The sequence below is a fragment of the Typopeltis vanoorti genome, chromosome 4 (assembly GCF_054136105.1).
Source record: "Typopeltis vanoorti isolate ZY-2024b chromosome 4, IOZ_Tvanoo_1.0, whole genome shotgun sequence".
Classification (NCBI taxonomy): domain Eukaryota; kingdom Metazoa; phylum Arthropoda; class Arachnida; order Uropygi; family Thelyphonidae; genus Typopeltis; species Typopeltis vanoorti.
This window is the reverse complement of record NC_143552.1, coordinates 46,904,855-46,927,665: the sequence shown is the minus strand read 5'-3', so window position 1 is coordinate 46,927,665 and position 22,811 is coordinate 46,904,855. Positions and strand designations below refer to the sequence as shown.

General features: G+C 35.3%; 1 protein-coding gene across 1 annotated transcript in view; it reads right to left on the bottom strand.

Moving 5' to 3' along the window:
• The window catches only part of SMC3 (structural maintenance of chromosomes 3), a 450,203-nt gene that overhangs the window by 161,875 nt on the left and 265,517 nt on the right, over positions 1 to 22,811 (bottom strand). Inside the window, exon 21 of the mRNA XM_090391130.1 lies at positions 11,609 to 11,800. Within this exon, the coding sequence (XP_090247256.1) occupies positions 11,609 to 11,800 (192 nt within the window). The remainder of the gene's footprint in view (positions 1 to 11,608; positions 11,801 to 22,811) is intronic.

The window sequence follows — 22,811 nt, the reverse complement described above, 5'->3', positions numbered from 1 at the left end:
TGGTTTTCCACCATACCAGCTTTGCTTATCTTGTTGTCTATTTCGAGATTTAACTTGCCCTCTCCACAAAAAACTATGCTTAAATAGCTAAAATATTTTACTTATTCTATAGGATTTCCATTCTGATATTTATCTTCTATATTCATACCGAAGTATTCCCATGACTACTTCAACTTCTTGTGCCCATAGTGTTCTTATTTTTCTATCCTTGCAGATTTATTCATCATATGCCTCTCTCGCTAGCTGAATCATTCAGTGTTTTCTTCAAAGACTGCCACTGAGACTCAAAGGTTTGGTTCTTGTTTTTTAACTGTTTCATTTTTTTCTTCAATAAAGTTTGTATAGTTGAGTCTACAATTTACCTATAAAAGCTGCTCTACTTTAATTCTTTTTAAAAGTTTCTTCCATACTGTTCTTTTCAATGTGATACTCATTTTTATCCTACTCAAAACTAACTAATGGCCACTTCCTATTTCAAATCCTCTTGTACACTCTTGTATCTTGAACCAACATCTTTTATTCCATCCACTTCAGTTTTGTGGAACAGCCTCTCACATCAAGTATTTCTGCAAGACTACAACCTCCAACTCTTCAAGAATATCAACAGATTAATTTGCTCTTCACCCAACCTAAACACAACATTTATTTGCTACAGGCCTTGTGGCCTCTCTTGTGTGGAAGTGAAATAAAAAATAAAAATAAATTTTAAAAAATCAAGCAACTCTTAAAAAAAAAAAAGGAATGGAAAGCAATATTATCTGAATGGTTTGTCATGTTTTTTTTTTGTTTTTTTTCAAAAATTCCTATCTTTGGTACAATATTAATTTTATACATACATACCCAATGTGGAAAAGAGTGTCCAGACATCAGTGCTGTTTAGACAATACTGCATTTATTACAAAGTCAATAAAGAGTTAGCCCACCTTCAATGAGATGCTAGTAACTTGCAGGCCTGGCTTGCTGAGTGGTTAGCATATCCGCTCTCCAGCCATAAGGCTGCAGGTATGAATCCTGCTGCAGGCATGGATGTTTGTAATTGTGAAAATAGTAGTGGTGGTGGGCGGTAGATCGTGTTAGTGTAGTTGTGATTCATTGGTGGAGACAGTTGTAGAGTAGGTCCCTCCCTTGACGAGTCTTTGAACTCCCTGGAGGTGTCACATAATAATAATAATAATATTTTCCCATTCCTCCTGCAGAACAGTGGTCAGTTCAGACAGAGAAGTCAAATGTGTCATTCTAACCAAATCCAATGTTCATGTTCATCCCAAAGGGCCTCTATAGGATTGAGGTCGGGACTTTGAGATGGCCACTCCAAATTCTGTACACCCATATCCTCAAACCATGCTGAAATGGAGCATGCTTTTATGGCATGGCACATTCTCATGCTGAAACGAGAACAGCCCATCTCCATAAAACTGGTAAAGTGTAGGCAATGCAGCATTGTCTAGAATGTCCTGGTACCTTGTGGCATTCCTGTTTCCATCCATAACCACCATCAGTCAGAGTCCACAGCATGAGAAACATCCCCAGACCATGGCAGTGCCATCACCATATTAGATAGGTGGTAAAGTTGCTATACTTTTATTATTATTACATGACACCTGCAGGGAGTACAAAGACTCATCGAGGGAAGGAACTTACTCTACAACTCTGTCTCCACCACTCAACCCACCAATTACAACAAATTGTATCTAAGCAATGCCATCTACCACCAACCACCGTCACTAGTATTTTCACAGACAACCACAAACATTCATCCCCACTGTGGGATTCGAACCACAACCTTTTGGGTAGAGAGCAGATATGCTAACCACTCAGCCAACCAGGCCAGCAGAAATATTTAATCTAGTCACCGACTAGATTTGAAACCAAGTCTTCCTTCATGCAGTCAAGAGCCGTGGTATGCAAACTCCACATCCACTGAGATACACAGGCTATTTAATAGTTGCGATGACAGATACTGTTCACCTGGAATATTCCACACCCATCAATGACCATCGGATTTAAAAACAGTGCTGCATGTGATTCGTCACTTCATACCACTTGTTTCCACTGGTTTGGGGTCCATCGATGATGTTCTTTGCACCAAGCAAGTTGCTTACTTGCATTCATATTAGTTCTTAATGGCTAATATGCAGCAACTCAGTCATGGAAATTTAACTTCTGCAGTTCCTTATGAATGGTCTTCATGCACACACTCACACCTGTTAACTCTTTCAATTCCTTGGTGATGATCTGTGCAGAGGAATGATGGTACTCACAAGCGACAAGTTTAAGAACTCTCTTATCAGTTTCCGTCAATTTACATGGCCTTCCTGAACGTTGCTTGGTAGTCGTAAGTCCCTCATATTTCCATTTGCTAATGCCTTCTTGAACAGTTGACTGTGAGTGTTGCAATTTTTCTGCAATCACACTCACGGATAGGTTGCTGATATGGTACCCTAGAGTAACACCTTGTTGGAAGACAGTAAGGTCAACATGTGTGGCCATGTTTCACGAGTGGATGATATACAGTACTGTACGACGTCTGACGAGCTCACCCACAGTTTTAAAGGAATTCTGGAACAAGTGACTTATTGTAATGTTCCGGACACTTTTTTTTTTTCCACATAGAGTATACATACATTATATATATATATATATATATATATATATATATATATATATATATATATATATATATATATATATATATACACACAGTAAAACCCCGTTTTTACGTTCCCACAATTTACGTCATTTTCCGTTGGTCCTGTCTTAAGGCCTATTCTTACAATATGTTATTTTCCCATCATTAACAACTTGATGTGAACATTATTTCCCATGATTTGTGGTTTTTTCTCGGTTGGCAACACTGATTTCTGAATCAATTTCCTCTCATTCAAATCGATTTATATGGAAATCTGCGCATTTCTGTTCCTAGATGGCAGTGCTTTCAACTGTAGTTTCATTTCTGCCATCACGGTGACTTGCACGCATGCAGAAGTGATGTAGTGATGAACGATACTGTGATTTTTCAATCACAGTATGAATTGATATTGCAGAATTTCTGCTACGTAATTCAGCGTGTGATAGTTGCTTTCAAGTTGAGGTGGTGGATGTAGTGGTAGTAACATGGACCAAAAAGACAGAAATGTATTTTGGTAGAAGAAAAGATGGCAATTCTGGGAAGTGTAGATTGGCATGCCGGAACACATGTGCAATTAGCAAAAGATCTTGGACTCTCCATGTCCACTTTGAACACAATAGTAAAAAACAGGTCAAGCATTGAACTCAATGCAAAACAAACCAGTCCTGAAGATACTTTCAGGCGCAAACTTTGTTTGCTCACACTTGGATAAAGGATTAAACTAAATTTATTATAATCTGGCACTATGTCAAAAAAAAAAAAAAACGAAAATATATCCGGCCATCAACATACGATGAATTGGATAAACTTGTGGCGGAGTGGTTTGTTTCTACAAGAGCGTCGGGTATTCCAGTTGATGGTATTATACTCCGAGTGAAAGCCCTTGGATTTGCTGCAAGGTTAGGGATTAATTGGTTTTACTGCGTCAAATGGATGGATTGATTGTTTCAAGACTTGTCACAATACTGTGTATAATCAAGTGCGTGGAGAAAGTAATAGTGTTGCAGGGGAAACTTTAAACCAGTAGAAACATGAACTAAAGTTATTATTCAGGACTACGAACCGAAAAATATTTTCAATGTTGATGAAACTGGGTTCTTTTATAACATTCTGCCAAGTAAAACATTGCACTTTAAAGGAGAGAAGGATCATGGTGGAAAACTCAGCAAGCAGAGGGTAACTGTTTTGCTCATGGTCAATGCTGATGGATCAGAAAAATTACCTCCACTGGTAATTGGTAAAATTAAAAAGCCAAGGTGTTTTAAGAATGTGAAAAATCTGCCTACTAAGTACGATGCCAATGGCACAGCATGGATGACCGGCAGCATCTTCACATCCACCATGCATGCTCTGGATGCTAAAATGGGGGCAAATCACGGCAAAATACTACTACTGCTAGACAAATGTCCTGCACACCTTGAAGATCTGCAGCTCAGCAACATTAGATTAGTGTTCTTTCCCCCCTAACTGTACAAGTGAGCTTCAGACATTAGATCTGGGCATGATCCATGAATTTGGAAATATAGAAAAATGCTTGTTGAAAAAGCTGTGTTTATGCATGATAATGGTATAGACTCAAAACAAATGACCATATCAATCCTTGATGCCATGTATTATGTGGCCAAAGCATGGTTGCATGTTATTCCTGAAACCATATCCAACTGTTTCGGGAAGGTAGGAGTTATGTTTGTGATAGAGGAGGAACAACTACAGGAGGAAGAAGAAGATATGTCAGAGCCCAACAACTGGTATGTGATGGATGAGTCTTACTCATTTCAAGACTATGTTGATGTTGATGCTGGTGTGATCACATCAATGGTACCAAGTGTAGAAGATATCCTTTCCAACCACCTTGGTGAAGAAGAAGTGGTTGAAGAAGACCATAATCAAAAACCTACCATCCCTACTAGTAAAGAAGCAATGGAAGCAATCTCTGTTTTGAGGCGGTACACTGCAAGTGCATCAGGAGACAATGGAGCATTTAATGCCTTATACACTATGGAGAGGCAGGTGGAACTTATAAGAGTGCAGAAAAAGAAAAGCAAAAACAATCAACAATTAAAGATTTTTTTTAAATAGATAAATGTAAGTAATTGTAAATTCATTTATTTTTGGTTATTAAATTTTGTAATCTAGTATGTAGAGTCACATACTAGCAATAAGTCATCTTTTAGCCTTTTTTTTCAATGTTTTTTACATTTCCTGCTATTCACACTTTTCCCCGTCAGTCTCCTGGAAATTGTAAAAAAGGGGTTTTACTGTGTGTGTGTGTGTGTGTGTGTGTGTGTGTATATATATATATACACACACACACACAGTAAAACCCCTATATATATATATATATATATATATATATATATATATATATATGTACTAGTATGTTTCTTGTATGTATATCAAACACTGGATTGCTATATACATATAGTTTAAAATTTTCTGTACTTTAATTTTACATAAACCTGTAATGCACAGATTTTATATTCACATTTTTCATATTAACCATTCAATTATCACATTAAATTTATTAATTTTTTTATGGCACATATTTTATTTGTATACGTGAGAATAAGAGTGAGAGGAGTTATGAAAATATAAAGCTCAGGCCAGAAAAGTAACGAGTATTGTGAGGAAAGCTAAAACAGAGTATGAAAAGAAATTGACCGTGCAAGCTAAAGGCAATCCAAAAGAATTTTATCATTATGCTGAAGCAAAAGAAAGAATAAATGTGTAAGAATAACTTTATTGAATGCAGATGGTACACAAGTGTCAGAAGCTAAGGAGATTGGTCAGTTAATGAGTGCTAACTTTGCTATGATATATCAACCGGGTGTATGTAGAATGGAGCATAGTGCTACTGCTATGTTGGATGAAGAGTTAGAGGTTCATGAAAATGGGATTCAAGAGCTGTTGCATAACCTGGATAAGAATTTGTCAATAAGAACAGATGGAATATCAGCCTGTTTGCTAAAGGAATGTTCAGCTGAATTGGCTAGTCCTTTTACACATTTGTATAACTTGAGTCTCAGTTCAGGAATAATACCACAGGAATGGAAGGAATGTATGATAGTTCCATTGCACAAGGGTGGTGCAAAAACTGATGTGTCTAACTACTGCTCTATTAGCATCTCTGGTGTGGTAGTGAAGATTTTAGAGAACATGGTAAGAACTCACATACAGAAATGGGTAGACAAACATGCTATACTCTGCAAGGAGCAGCATGGGTTTACTAAAGGAAGGTCATGTTTTAGCAATTTGCTCATATTTTATAACAATGTTACGGCCAAGATGGATAAAGTGAATGGATACACTATGATAATTTTGGATTTTTCTATGGCATTTGATAGGATACCACACAAAAGGCTGTTGCATAAACTGGAGAATATGGGATTGGAATATAAACTCCTGACTTGGGTCAGGGGATGGTTGACAGATATCAAAAAGTGGTATACGGTGGGTGTGAATCTGCCAGATTTAAGGTGACCAGTGGTGTACTTCAGGGTTCAATCCTTGAGCCATTATTGTTCAATCTATACATTAATGACATCAAGCAGGGTCTATTATCATATGTGCAATTGTTTGCCGATGATGCAAAGATAGGCAAGGCAATCAGGTAAATGCTATTGATATTCAGCAATTACAAAATGATTTGAATAGACTGGAATTCTGGGCAAACGAAAATGGATATCAGTTAAACCACCTTACCTGCCATTATGGATCAAATATGCATCCTCAAACGCTTCGTATCCATCATGTATTTCAATGTGATATCAATGGTATTACAATTTTAATATGCACTTCGCATCCATGATAAACATCTTGGCTGGTAGCATGGTTAATGTTAGTAAGTGTAAAATTATGTACTTTGGCGTGATTAGAGTTCCAGCAACATTAGCGGGTTATGCTACAAGAAACTGAAGAGGCAAGGGATCTTGTTGTATTGGGGGATAAAAATTTAAAAGTTCAAAGGTCAAAGCTGTAAAACTGAGAGGAGACCTCCATATACCCTTTAAAGGAATGCGGAGAACCAACCAAGGCTTCTGACCTAATCTCCAATCCTCACCTTCTCGTGGTGCACCCTGTTGGGTATCTACCTGGATACTGAACGAACGAGGATGGGCTGGCAATTTGGGATTTAGCCAACCAAATTGTATTCCAACTGGTTAAACGAAAATACAAAATGATGATACAACATGACAAAATTTCATGCCGGCTGGGGCGTCGCCCGGTTAAACAAGGCCTCCCCAATGTTTTCGCCAGGGAACCAGGGCAAACAGCGAAAAGTCAGCTACTGGAACAAATCTGAAAACAAACTTCAACTCAACATCACCAGAGTTAAAGATCGGTACTATCAACATAAGAAGCCTGAATGGCAAAGAAATGGAGCTAGCGGAGGAATTAGATAAGCACCAGATCAACATAACAGGGGTGACTGAAACAAAACAGACAAAACTGCTGAGATCTTTCTGACCAATAAATACAAAATGTTATATTCAGGCAATGACAATCAAGGAAAAGAAGGAGTAGCCATAGTATTCGACATAAAATACGAGGCTCATCTTCTTGAATGGCAGGCAGTGTCAGATAGAGTGATTTGGGCAAATATCAGAATAGGGAACTGGACAATGAGACTTATTTGTGCATGGTCCCACAGAAGGTTCTACTAAGGTAGCAGTGGAGGAATTTTTTGAGGCTCTAGAGAAAGCTACTGACACAATGAAAAAGGAAAAGTTGGTCCTTATTGGGGATCTAAATAGCAGAGTAGGAAATGATTGTGAGACATACATAAATATTTTGGGAAAATTTAGAGAAAAGAGCAAAGCTAATAATAATGGCAAATACCTGTTGGATTTCTGCTTAGGACATGGACTGGTTATTACTAACACCATGTTCCAACATAAAAATGTGCACAAATTCACATGGAGAGAAGAGGCAAGGAATAAGAAAAGTCTCATTGACTATGTTATTGTTGATAGTGATGTTTTCTCTCTGGTGCAGGACACCAGAGCATACAGAGGATTTGAAATTGGAAGTGATCACTATTTAGTCTTGAACAGGATAAAATTGAATTTCATATTGAAAAGAATGACATGTAAGAAAGTTTTAAAGCGAATAAAAGTTGAGCAGCTCTCAGATGTGAACTGTAGACTAAAATACACAAAGATTATTGAAGAAAAAATGAAAGAGTTTGAGAACAGGAACCAAACCTTGGAGATTCAGTGGCAAGTCTTGAAGAAACCCCTGATTGATTCAGCTAGAGAGGCATATGGTGAAGTTGTCTGCAAGGATAGAAAAATTAGAACTCCATGGTGGACACAGGAAGTTAAAGAGGCAGTGAAGGAAAAGAAAAAAGCATATCAAAAGTTCCTGCAAATAAGTCAGCTTGTGCTCTTAGAGAATACAGAGACCAGAGAAAAATGTAAGAAAGCTAAACACTGTGTAAAACTAGCTAAACAAAAGTCATGGGAGGACTTTGGCATGAACACAGAAAATAAATATCAAGAAGGTGGCAAACTATTCTGGAGGTTGTTGAAGAAGCTTAGGAATGGAGGAAAGAGTGCTGTAAAAGGAGTTAGAGATGATAAAGGTAAAATGAAAACAGGAGAAACAGATATCCTTGAAGTATGGAGTAATTACTTTGAAAAATTGCTAAATGAAACAAGCAGTGATAGCACAGTGGTAAAAAATACTCAACAGGCATACAGTCAGGAATACATTTCCATACTTGAAGTAGAAAAAGCCATCAAAGGCTTGAAATGTGGAAAGGCAGCAGCCGTAGATGATATTCGACCAGAAATGCTGAAGTATGATGGTATAAAAGTCTTACAGTGGCTGCACTGCATAGTTCAGAAAGCCTGGACAGAGGGACGAATTCCCGATGATTGGAGTAGAGCTCTCATAGTACCAATATATAAAAAGGGAAATAAAACTGAATGTGAGAATTACAGAGGTTTCCCTACTGAGTGTTCCTGGCAAGATCTATGCAAGTATACTTGAGAAACGGTTGAGAAGAATTGTGGACGAAAAGCTTGGTGAAGAACAAGCTGGATTCAGCCCAAATAGAGGCTGTCAGGATCAGATCTTCACTTTACAACAAATAGTGGAGAAATCATGGGAACATAACAAAAATCTATATTTAAGTTTTGTCAATTTGGAAAAGGCATATGACAAGGTGCCAAGAGAGAAGCTATTCAATATGTTACAGTTATATGGTGTCAATGGGGCATTATATCAAGCAATACTTAGTCTTTATTTGAGTTGTAAGTCAGCAGTTAGAATTGAAGGAAGTACAGGAAGATGATTTAATGTTATATCTGGTGTGAGAGAAGGATGTACATTATCCCCTCTGTTATTCATTATCTATATGGGTCACATTATGAAGGAAAGTGGTATTAAACATGATATCAAAATTGGTGATGTTAATCTTAGCTCTTTGCTTTATGTGGACGATGTTATACTTCTAAATAAATCTGCTACAAGTCTGCAAGATTCTCTGACTAAATTGAATAACTGTTGTAATAGCTATGGTATGAAGGTCAGCAATAAAAAGACAAAGACAATGAAAATAGGCAGAATCATTGAAAATGTCAACTGTGTTGTGAATGGAGAATGAAGTATATCGTAGACTTATAATACACAAACAACATTTTAGAAAAAAAAATCAAAGAGTTTAAAAACACGAACCAAACCTAGGAAATTCAAATTTGGCAAACTGAAGAAAACACTCATTGATTCAGGCAAATTCTACAGTGGACTCAGAATGTTAAAGACGCAGTCAAGAAAAAGAAGAAAGCATATCGAAAGTTTCTGGTGAGTAAGCGAGCTTGTACTCTTTGAGAATACAGTGAAAAATGTTACAGAGTGAAGCACTGTGTAAAATTAGCTAAAAAACGTCATAGAAAGACTTTGGTAAGAACACAGAAAATAAGTGTCAGGAAGGTGGGTAATATTCTGAAGGGTATTGAAAAATCTTAGAAATGGAGGAAAGAATGCTGTAAAAGGAATCAGAGATGATAAATGTAACATGAAAACTGAAGATAAAGATATTCTAGATGTCTGGAGTGATTACTTTGAAAGACTTCTAAATGAAACAATCGGTGTCAGAATGGTGGTAGAAAATTCCCAACAGGAACGCAGTCAGGAATATATATCCATACTTGAAGTAGAAAAAATCATCAAAAACCTAAAATGTGGAAGGGCAGCAGGAGTAGATGACATTCGACCATAAATTCTCAAATATGGAAGTGTAATAGTTTTACAGTGGCTGCAATGAATAATTAGAAGATCAGTAGGTCGAATACTAGATGATTAAAGCAAAGTTCTCATAGTACCCATGTATAAAAAGGGAAATAAAACTGAATGTGAGAATTACAGACATAATATAACTTGCATAAATCTTACCTGGTATAATTGCAATCAAGCACAGTATACTTGCATAAATCTTACCAGGAACTCAGTGTTCCTTCCCTTTCACAATTTTTCTTAGCACTTGAGAAAGTGCTAAGAAAAATTGTGAAAGGGAAGCTAGGTAGAAGAAGCTTGATTCAGGACAAATAGAGGTTGTCAGGATCAGATTTTCACCTTAAGACAAATAGTTGAGAAATCTTGGGAATATAACAAGGATTGGTATTTAGGTTTTGTTGATCTGGAAAAGGCATACGACAAAGTGTCAAGAGGAAAGCTCTTCAAAATGCTAGTTATATGGTGTAAATGGGACATTATATCAAGCGATACATAGTCTCTATTTAAGCTGTAAGTCAGTAATTAAAACTGAAAGAGGTATGGGAAGATGGCTTGATGTAAAATCAGGTGTGTGACCAGGGTGCACATTATCTCCACTCTTATTCATTATCTATACATATCACATTATAAAGGAAAGTATTATTAAATCTGATATAAAAATTGGCAATGTTCACCTTAGCTCTTCTTTCACTTTATGCAGATGATGTTATACTTCTGAATAAATTCATTACAAATCTGCAAGATTCCCCAACTAAATTGAATAATTGTTGTAGTAAATTTTATATGAAAATCAGCAATAAAATGACAAAGAAAACCAATTTTTAACTTATGGATCTGAGAGCTGGGGTTAGAAATAAAACACTTAATCAAAGCCTGGAGACCTGATATATGCGAGTTCTGAGAAAGATTAGTGGAGTCAACAGATGACATCAATGGCAGTACCACATTAAAATTCTGGAGGGTATTGAAAAATCTTAGAAATGGAGGAAAGAATACTGTAAACGGAATCAGAGATGATAAAGGTAACATGAAAACTGAAGATAAAGATAAGGTTATCAAGAAAGAACTTGCCACTGTTAGCATTCAGGAATGTGTTTAGGAAATCAGGAATATTAACAAAATAGGCGTTCCTTGCTAGGTTTGTCAGAAAAAACCCAGAGGAAGACCAAGATGTAGATGGATTGATACAATAAAAAGTGCCTTAAAAGACAGAAATATATAAGATCTGATAATTTTATAGTCTTGACAGATAGCAGATTAATTTAGAGAGAAAAATGTTGATCAGAAGTTAGTAATGGTGTTACTTTTTCATGTAGTACTATCATAATTATCCTGTACACCCCCTTTAGGGTGCATATTGGGAATTTGATTATGATGATATTTTATTTGTATGCCGTTTCCTTATTCAACTTAGTCAAGTTGAACTTTATTCTGTCCAACAGTTGTCTAATAAAGGGAAGGTTTTTCCCATAGAAAAATATGCTGGAATATCAAAGCACCTGCAATATACCTTGAGGATATACACCAAAAAATCATGATGATGGTCACTACTCAATGTTATACAATAATAAGAATACCACTATTAAACTGGATTATTATTAAATTTTTGTATAGAGATATTTATACTAAATTCATGCTGTAACTTTCAGGAAAAATTATATGCTTTGATTTTTCTTTTTTATGATGAATTACATAACAGTAACAAAGAAAAAGAAGTACACAAATAACATATAAACTAACTCTCATTCTTTCACTGAATGCTTCTTTGTTCTCTTGAGTAAGTTTGCGGATGTCATCATTAAGCCTATCTACTTCCTGCTGATCAGTTACAGATAATTGGGTAAGCAATTCTTGCTGAAGTTCACTTCGAAGAGATTGTTCTGTAGATTCCATAGATTTAAGGCTGGAATCAAGACTTGCAAGACTACGCTCCTGAAATAACAAGTGCAACAATAAATATGGATAAAAATATGAATTTCAAAATATGAAATTCAACAACACAAAATATACAGTTTGCAAAAATATAATTACTTCTGGTTTATATTAAATTTATTTATAGCACATCGAAACCCAAAAATAAACTTTTCCAGTTTTCATTCATTCCCATTTTTATTATAACATTTTTATAATATAACATTTTGTTTGCTGTTGCAAACAAAATGAGATGATTATAAACATCGCCATAAGTTAATTAACTAAAACTCCCTTCTACTACATAAACAAAGAAATATGAGATAACAGGTTGTGACTTGAAGATGAAACAAACTGCAATTACTACACTCTCAATTCATTATGAGAGTAACTTTTAAATTTAAGATAGATTAAATGTGATTGTGAAGCTGAACTACTTTTATACTAGAAACAAGTTTAAAACTTTTTCGTTGTTGTTTTCTTTTAAGCAAAATGTCCTTTTTATTTCTAATGCATAGCAGTGAATTTATATCTGGCATAAGAATTTCTCTACTGCCAACTATTTTAAAAGAACAGTTTTACATACAGATAAAAATATTAACAAAACTAATATATTGTCTGATGTATTCACACAAGGAGTATATCTTCTTTTCCTAGACACATGAGCTAAGTCTTTCAATGGTTTCTTATCCTCTGATGGTCCCTCCACACACACACACACACACACACACACACACACAGTGAAAGGTGCCCACATAAAACACCATCATTCATTACTAATTGCACAGTGTAAAAATGTGATAACTATAAACTATTTTGTCTGATGTGTGTGTGTGTGTGATTTGTGCATGTTTAATTGCTGATACCTATTAAAAACCACATATGTTAAATTACCAGGCTAAGTTCGTACCACAAGTATTATTGAAATATTTCTTGTTTCTTTCCAATATTAATCTAACTTGAAAACAAATCTAGATTTCCCCAAACTATTTAAAACTCATCATCATCATCAAATTCCTGCCATGTACCCTCAAGGGGTTTACAGGATATAATACTACATGAAAAATTTACATCATTACTAACTTCCTATCTACAATTTTCCTCCAAATCACTCTGTTACTTGTCAAAACTCCAATATCAGATCTTATATTTCTATCTTCTAAGGCACTTTTTACAGTATCAATCCACCTATATCTGTGTCTTCCTCTGGGTCTTTTTCCTGCCAACCTAGGAGAGAATACTTGTTTTGCTAATCTTTCCTTTCCCATTCTGTTTAAGTGACCACACCAACTGAAATTAGCTCTGCTAACACATTCCTGGATGCTAACAATGTTAAATTCATTCCTAATATCCTGGTTTTAAATTTAATATTGCCATTGATGCCATCTGTTCATGCCTCTAATCTTTCTCAGAACTCTCATATCTAAGGTCTCTAGTCTTTGGTCAAGTGTTTTATTTCTAACCCATCTCTCAGATCCATAAGTTAAAATTGGTTTGAACACTGTCATTGTATACAGCTAATTTAGTGTTTTGACTAATTTCTCTCTCATTCATATAAATTTATTCAGTTGACTTCCTACCATAACAGCTTTGTTGATTCTGTTGTCTATTTCTATATTTAATTTACCATTTTCACTAAAAATCGTGCCTAAGTAGCTGAAATATTTCACTTGTTCTCTAGGTTCTCCATTCACAATGCAGTTGACATTTTCAATGTTTCTGTCTATTTTCATTGTCTTTGTCTTTTTATTGCTGACCTTCATACCATATCTATTGCAACAGTTATTCAATTTAGTCAGAGAATCTTGCAGACTTGTAGCGGATTTATTTAGAAGTATAACATCATCCGCATAAAGCAAAAAGCAGACATTAACATCTCCAATTTTGATATCAGGTTTAATACCACTTTCCTTCATAATGTGATCCATATAGATAATGAATAACAGATGGGATAATGTACATCCTTGTCTCACACCAGATTTAATATTAAACCATCTTCCTGTACTTCCTTCAAATCTAACTGCTCACTTACAACTCAAATAAAGACCAACTACTGCTTTATATAATGCCTCATTGACACCATATAACTGTAGAGTTTTGAATAGCTTCTTTCTTGGCACCTTGTTATATGCCTTTTCCAGATCTACGAAACTTAATTACATATCTTTGTTATATTCCCATGATTTCTCAACTATTTGTCGTAAAGTGAAGATCTGATCCTGACAGCCTCTATTTGGCCTGAATCAAGCTTGTTCATCCCCAATTCTTCTCAACTGTTTCTCAAGTATACTTGCATAAATCATACCAGGAACACTCAGTAGGGAAATACCTCTGTAATTCTCACATTCAGTTTTATTTCTCTTTTTATATATGGATACTATGGGAGCTCTACTCCAATCATCTGGAATTTGTCCCTCTGTCCAAGCCTTTTGAACTACACAATACAACCACTGTAAGACTTTTATACCTCCATACTTCAGCATTTCTGGTCAAATATCATCTACTCTTGCTGCCTTTACACATTTCAATCCTTTGATGGCTTTCTCTACTTCAAGTAGGATATGTATTCCTGACTGTATGCCTGTTGGGTGTTTTTTTATCACTATGCTACAACTGCTTGTTTCATTTAACAGTTTTTCAAAGTAATTACTCCATGCTTCAAGGATATACTTTTCTCCAGTTTTCATGTCACCTTTATCATCTCTAATTTCCTTTTACAACACTCTTTCCTCCATTTCTGAGCTTCTTTAACCACCTCCCAGAATATCTTGCCACCTTTTGATATTTCTTTTCTATGTTCTTACCAAAGCTTCCCATAACTTTTGTTTAGCTAGTTTTACACAGTGTTTAGCTTTCTTACATTTGTCTCTCTATTCTCTAAGAGCACTAGCTGATTTATTTGCCAGGAACTTTTGATATGCTTTCTTCTTTTCCTTCACTGCCTCTTTAACTTCTTGTGTCCACCATGGAGTTCTGATTTTTCTATCCTTGCAGACAACCTCACCACATGCCTCTCTGGCTGAATCAATCAGGGTTTTCTTCAAGGCTTGCCACTGAATCTCCAAGGTTTGGTTCATGTTCTCAAACTCTTTTATTTTTTCTTCAATAATCTTTGTTTATTTTAGTCTACAGTTCACATCTGAGAGCTGCTCAACTTTCATTTGCTTTAAAACTTTCTTACATGTTCTTCTTTTCAAAATGAAATTCAATTTTATCCTGCTCAAGACTAAATAGTGATCACTTCCAATTTCAAATCTTCTGTACACTCGGGTGTCCTGCACCAGGGAGAAAACATCACTATCAACAATAACATAGTCAATGAGACTTTTCTTATTCCTTGCCTCTTCTCTCCATGTGAATTTGTGCACATTTTTATGTTATGTTGGAACATCGTGTTAGTAATATCCAGTAAACATAATTATTTACATAAAGATAATTGTAAAGAGCTACACTTTCTCTCACAATCAACTACAAAATTTAAATTCAGGAATTAAAAAATCCAACAACAAGCAAAACAAAGACAACAAATTCCTTAACTAATCCTCTCTAGGATTAAACAACTATAGCTTTGCACCGCACTTCTTGTCTGAATATTTTTCCCTTGTCTCCAAGTATTCTGTAATACACACACTAAGAACACAGGTTTGAAGAAGCACAGAACCTTCTGCTTAAAATAAAAGAGTCTATCTTCAATCCATCCAATGAAGGAAGAAATGCAGGGTTTAATAAACAGTAGACACAAGTCGTGATTGGAATTTGCTCTTTCCAACTGAAGCTATTGCATATTCCTTTACAACAAGGTTTACCAAACTTTTTTTTCCATGGCCCGGTTATTTTAATACTTCATCTTCGTGACTCAGTAAAATTTTTATGGCCAATAGGCAAAATAAAACAGATTTGAATATTCATAGAGTTTTCATTTACTCTTGCAAAAATATAAAGAAATTAAACTAAAGCCAAGTAATTTATTAATGAGAAGTGTGATGCTGTTGTTTGTTAATTAGAAACTTCAGGTTTGGAGGAAAAGATAACTTTATTCTTAAATCCGGTTTGACTTCCAATCGATTTCTATATTTATTTTTTAGAAATACCAGTGTTGAAAAGCCTATTTCGCACTTATAGGATGTGACAAAAGGCATTCAAAATTTTATCGCTTTTTCTGCTAAAACTGAGTACTCCTGATGGCAAGACAGCCAAAAATTCATCAGTGGTATTGTGTTGAAGAGGTCTTTGAGTGCCGTATCGCATGACAGTTCAATTATAGATTCAATATCTGAATCTGGCAATTCTGTCTCAGATTCTGCATTCACTGTAAAAGGGTTCCTTATCCATGCTTTGTTGCTGTTGATTGGAGGAAATATTCCTTCACACTTGCCTGCAGTCCCAGCATATGTTCCTTGATAACAGCTGAAATCTCATCCGGCATGGATGAGATAACTCGTATTATTCTCTTTTTGTAATTCTGTTAGCTTTGTAAAAGATTTGTAATTCCCTTGATAGGCAACCTTGATTAAGCAATTGACATCATGAAAACTGTCTTTAAATTCAAATATTACATCCCTAGCCGTTGGGGGATGTTGGTCTAAGAACATGAAAACTTCATTCTTCATTTCAGTAAGTCTTAAAACATTCCCTCTTGACAGCCATCGCACCTCGCAGTGCAAAAGAAGATGTTCATGTTCTCTCCCCATTTCTTTGCACAACGCATAAAATAATCTTGAATTCAATGGACGAGATTTTATAAAGTTTATAAAATTATAAAATCCGCTGCACAACCTTGCCATTAGTTGAGCTACTTTACCACGAACAAAAAGACTGTGAACTGGCGATGAGGACAGAGCAAGTTTTTCGTCTCCATTAATTAAATTATTTATTCATTAGTCCCGATTAAATGCTATTTACTCGTATTTTAGAGTTTCATGAAACAAAGAAAACCCAAAAACGAAACACCTAGATTTTTCAAGAGTTTTTTTAGGTGATCCGGCATTTAGCTTTCGTGACCCACCATTTGGGAAACGCTGCTTTACAACAAAAACAATATTTGAGGCCTTCTGCTAGATTATCTTCTGGAGATCATACAATATTTAAAAGAAATAACTACTTTCAGATAAAACCATTAGCCTCAGAATATGTCTCTATAATCCTTTCTTCAGTCTAAAATGGCTACCCCATAATCAAGTTACCCAGCCATGTTTCTTCACTGTTCATCATGTTCTTTCAATCTGCACATCATGCACCAGCTTCAAACTGTTGGTATTGGCTGAAATACATTGCAGTACTTGAACTATGTATACTGTCAACAACATGAGTTTGTCTTTGCCGACATTACAAAATGTTATGGAAGTTAGCAATGCTTTATAACATACACTAAAGTTACAATACATTTTAATAACATTTTACAGAATGAATTACATAACATTAATTTTTTTTTATTCTCTTTGTGAAGACAAAGATAAGTGAATTTAATCAGAACTCTGAATTAAATTACACAAGGTATTAAAGAAACTATTACATTACGGTAAATAAAGGGAGAAAGAAATGTATGTTTTTATTAACCTCATTTCTTTTCAATGCTTTTAATAAAACTGTTTAATACATAAAGTCACCTAATAAAAAAATAAAAATGTAGTCTTTCTAAACAAAACTCATCGTATACTCCACAAAAGCATCCTCAAAACACTTATATACAGATCCAGAGGTATTTGCTCTAATGATACTTACCACGGAACAAGTTATCTTCTCCACACCTTTTCAGCTAATGATTACAACTCCTTTATAATGCATGTTCCTCTATCCCTCCCTCATCTGACATACAAGATCACAATAAACTTGCTGCATGTGCAATATTATTAGATATGTGAACAATGACTTTCAAGAGCATTAAAACTATATCCCTATCAATAAAGCAAACAAAGACTAATAGACCATGCTCTAGATACCCCATCACATGGGATTAAATCGTAGAAAGAAATCAAGTCACCACAACTCTGAGAGACTGTTTTCAGAATTGGCATCAGCTATGAAACACTCTCTGGACCTCAACAAATATGGCTACATTCATTCGCTGCAGATCTCAATCAGGCTACATCCACATCTAGCCTGACTTCCATGAATTAACTTCTTTTAACCAGTCTGCTACAACAGGGCATAACTTCCTTTTTTAGTTACAATTTGAAATGTTTTTGCAACTACCTAGTTGAGAGATTTAAAACATGTTTAAAAGCAAGTTGTATTTTGTGCTGGTTGGAAATCCAGTGAAATGATAACTATTTAATAAATTATTTTGCTTTCATTATTTGTCAGGTTTCTGATTCAATCAACTGTTTTATTTTGTTCTTGTAAACAAAACTTCCTAACTGCATCAATCCAAGTATATCATTGTCTTCTTCTGGGTCTTGTTTAGCTGATCATTCAATTCCTAATCATTCACAATAATAAAATGATATAATCACTTAAAACTTTCTGTTTTAAATGACTATCATTTTACATTATTTTTATAATTCATCATCATCAAATTCCTGCCATGTACCCTCAAGGGGGGTGTACAGGATATGATAGTACTACATGAAAAATTTACATCATTACTAACTTCCAATCTACAATTTTCCTCCAAATTAGTCTGTTACCTGTTAAGACTCCAACATTATAAGATCTTATATTTCTATCATCTAAGGAACTTTGTACAGTATCAATCCACCTATATCTTGGTCTTCCTCTGGGTCGTTTTCCTGCCAACCTGGGAGAGAGAACCCTTGTTTTGCAAATCTTTCCTCACCGTTTCTGTTTAAGTGACCATACCACCTCAGATTAGCTCTGCTAACGCATTCCTGGATGCTGACAATGTCAAGTTCTTTCCTAATATACTCATTTTTAATATCATTAAAAATGATAAACCCCGAAGTTATGCAGTAGGAGAGACAAACAAAAAGCGCAGAAGTGGAATTCGCATAACTCAGGGTATAATTTTGCATGTAATTTATATATACAAACATACAATTGGGACCAAAGGTTTACAAAAACACCTATTTTTTTAAGAAATATAATCATAATTGTAGTTTTTCGTACATATAAAAAAAGAAAGTTATTTTGATGTCGATGGTTTCATAAAATCTAATAGATTCATCTGACAACATAATGTCTTTTTCTTGTCACGCAAAATTTCTTCATAGCAAGCTAATGATTTTTTTATTCCTTGCCTTGTGGTTACAATTCGTTCCTCGTTAGAATCTATGTCCTCCAAAATCTGAAAACCTTTCTTTTATGATTGTTCTTACTGTGGATTCCTGTAGATCGAACTTCTTTACTAGCTCACAAATTTTTATTCTGCCTTCAAAATCCTTAATAATGTTGAGTTTTGTTTCCAAAGTCAATGTTTTTCTTTTCCTATTAGCTGTAGAAGAATCGGACTAGCTTCTTTTGGATGACATTATTATTTTTTATGTGATAAAATTTTTATGAAGAACATAACATTAAACAATCACAAGGTTTGTAGACTATAAAAATCATGTATGAATGGAGACCACGTGAAACACGTCAGTGCTTGTTCACAGCATGTGCGACACTGGTGAATGCGGCTGGCGCCTGAAAGATACGACTAGTGGTGAGGCGTGAAGCAGGACGGGAATATATACATATAAGAAACCGCGTAACTCTGGATTTGCGTAAGTCAGGGTATGACTGTATCAATAAATTGACTTCCTACCACACCAGCTTTGTTGATTCTATTGTCTATTTCCATATTTAATTTACCATCTTCACTAAAAATCTTGCCTAAGTAGCTGAAATGCTTTACTTGTTCCACAGGTTCTCTGTTAACAACACAGTTGACATTTTCAACAATTCTACCTATTTTCATTGTCTTTGTCTTTTTATTGCTGACCTTCATACCATATCTGTTACAACAGTTATTCAATTTAGTCAGGGAATCTTGCAGACTAGTAGCGGATTTATTTAGAAATACAACATCATCCGCATAAAGCAAAAAGCTGACATTAACATCTCCAATTTTGATATCATGTTTAATACCACTTTCCTTCATAATGTGATCCATATAGATAATGAATAACAGAGGGGGAATAATTTACATCCTTGTCTCACACCAGATTTAACATTAAACCATCTTCCTATACTTCCAACTTACAACTCAAATAAAGACAAAGTATTGTTTGATGTAATGCTCCATTGACACCATATAACCATATTCAACAGCTTCTCTCCTGGCACCTTGTCATATGCCTTCTCCAGATCGACAAAACTTAAATATAGATCTTTGTTATATTCCCATGATTTCTCAACTATTTGTCGTAAAGTGAAGATCTGATCCTGACGGCCTCTATTTGGCCTGAATCCAGCTTGTTCTTCACCAAGCTTTTCTTCCACAATTCTTCTCAACCTTTTCTCAAGTATACTTGCATAAATCTTGGCAGAAACACTCAGTAGGGAAATACCTTTTGTAATTCTCATATTCATTTTATTTCACTTTTTATACATGGATACCATGAGAGCACTACTCCAATCATCAGGAATTCATTCCTCCTTTCTGAACTATGCAGTGCAGCCACTGTAAGACTTTTATACTACCATTCTTCAGCATTTCTGGTCGAATATCATCTACGCCTGCTGCCTTTCCACATTTCAAGCCTTTGATGGCTTTTTCTACTTCAAGTATGGATATGTATTCCTGATGTATGCCTGTTGAGTGTTTTTTACCACTGTGCTATCACTGCTTGTTTCATTTAGCAATTTTTCAAAGTAATTACTCCATACTTCAAGGATATCTTTTTCTCCTGTTTTCATGTTACCTTTATCACCTCTAACTCCTTTTACAGTACTCTTTCCTCCATTGCTAAGCTTCTTCAACAACCTCCAGAACATCTTACCACCCCCTCTTGATATTTATTTTCTATGTTCTTGCCAAAGTCCTCCATGACTTTTGTTTAGCTAATTTTACACAGTGTTTATTATTCAAGGATGCATAAGCCTAATTAACGTCAAGTTCATAAATTAAAGATACCAAGAAATTATATACTTGGTTTAATCTTTTATCCACGTGTAAGCAAAAAGTTTGCATCTGAACTATTTTCAGGCTTGGGCAACTTGTATAAAGACGCTAATGACTTCACATCACTTGCCTTAGTATCCCATAATGCAAAGCACATCTCCTTGTGGGCATATATAATGCTATGCACTATGCGAAAGGTCACTACCAGGTGCAAACCTGTCTGCTTACATTTGGATAAAGGATTAAACCAAGTGAAAAACTTCTAACAATAATGCCAGTTCTTTTTTGATATTCACATTTTTTATATGCTTCTTCCATTGATGCCATCAGAACTCTTATATCACAGTCTCTAGTCTTAATACAGCACTCTTTCCTCCATTTCTGAGCTTTGTCAACAGCCTTCAGACTATTTTGTCACCTGATATTTATTTTCTATGTTCTTACGAAAGTCTTCCCATGAATTTTGTTTAGCAAGTTTTAAACAGTGTTTAGCTCTCTTACATTTGTCTCTGTATTTTCTAAGAGCACAAGCTGACTTATTTGCCAATAACTTTTGACATGCTTTCTTCTTTTCCTTCACTGCCTCTTTAACTTCCTGTGTCTACCATGGAGTTTCTGATTTTTCTATCCTTGTAGACAACCTCATCACATGCCTCTCTGGCTGAATCAATCAATCAATGTTTTCTTCAGGGTTTGCCACTGAATCTCCAAGGTTTGGTTCCTGTTCTCAAACTATTTCATTTTTTCTTGAATAAGGTTTGTTTATTTTAGTCTACGGTTCATATCTGAGAGCTGCTCAACTTTTATTCGCTTGAAAACTTTCTTATATGTTCTTCTTTTCAATATGAAATTGAATTTTATTCTGCTCAAGACTAAATAGTGATCACTTTCAATTTCAAATCCTCTGTATACTGTGTTATCCTGCACCAGGGAGAAAACATCACTATCCACAATAACATAATCAATGAGCCTTTTCTTATTCCTTGCCTCCTCTCTCCATTTGAATATGTGCACATTTTTATATTGGAATATTGTGTTAGTAATAATCAGTCCGTGTCCTGAGTAGAAATCCATTAGGTATTTGCCATTATTATTAGCTTTGTCTTTTCTCCAAATTTTACCAAAATATTTTTGTAGGTCTGATAATCATTTTCTATTTGCTATTTAGACAACAGAAAAGTTGTTTCAACAATGATTAACTTTTCATTTTTCAGTGTGTCGGTTGTTTCTCTAAAGCCTCAAAAAAATTCCTCCACTTCTACCTTAGTAGAACCTTCTGTAGGACCATAGGCACAAATAAGTCTCATTGTCCTGTTCCTCATTCTCATATTTGCCCACATCACTCTACTTGAGACTGCCTGCCATTTAAGAAGATTAGTCTCATATTTAGTGTTGAATACTATGGCTACTCCTTCTTTTCCTTGATTGTCATTTCCTGAATATAACATTTTGTATTTATTGCTCAGAAAGATCTCACCAGTTTTTGACTTTTTTGTTTCATTCACCCCTATTATGTAGATCTGGTACTTATCTAATTCCTTAGCTAGCTCATTTCTTTGCCATTCAGGTTTCTTACGTTGATAGTACCGATCTTTAACTCTGGTGATGTTGGGTTGGGGGTGTGTTTTAAGATTTGTTCCAGTAGCTGACTTTTCGCTGTTTTCCCTGGTTCCCCTGGCGAAAACAATGGGGGCCTTGTTTAACCAGGTGATGCCCCAGCCGGTATAAAATTCTGTCATGTTGTACCATCACTTTGTATTGTGGTTTAAGCCAATAAGAATACAATTTGGCCAGCTAAATCCCAAACCGTCAGCCCATCCTCATTCGTTCAGTATCCAGGTAGATACCCAAAAGGGTGCACCACGAGAAGGTGAGGATTGGACATTAGGTCAGAAGCCCTGGTCTGTTCTCCGAATTCCTTTAAAGGCTATGTGGAGGTCTTCTTTCATTTATAGAGCTTTGATCCTTAAGCACCCCATCTTCAGAACATAAGGAGGGAAATAATCATATAATAAATTAATAATCTGAGAT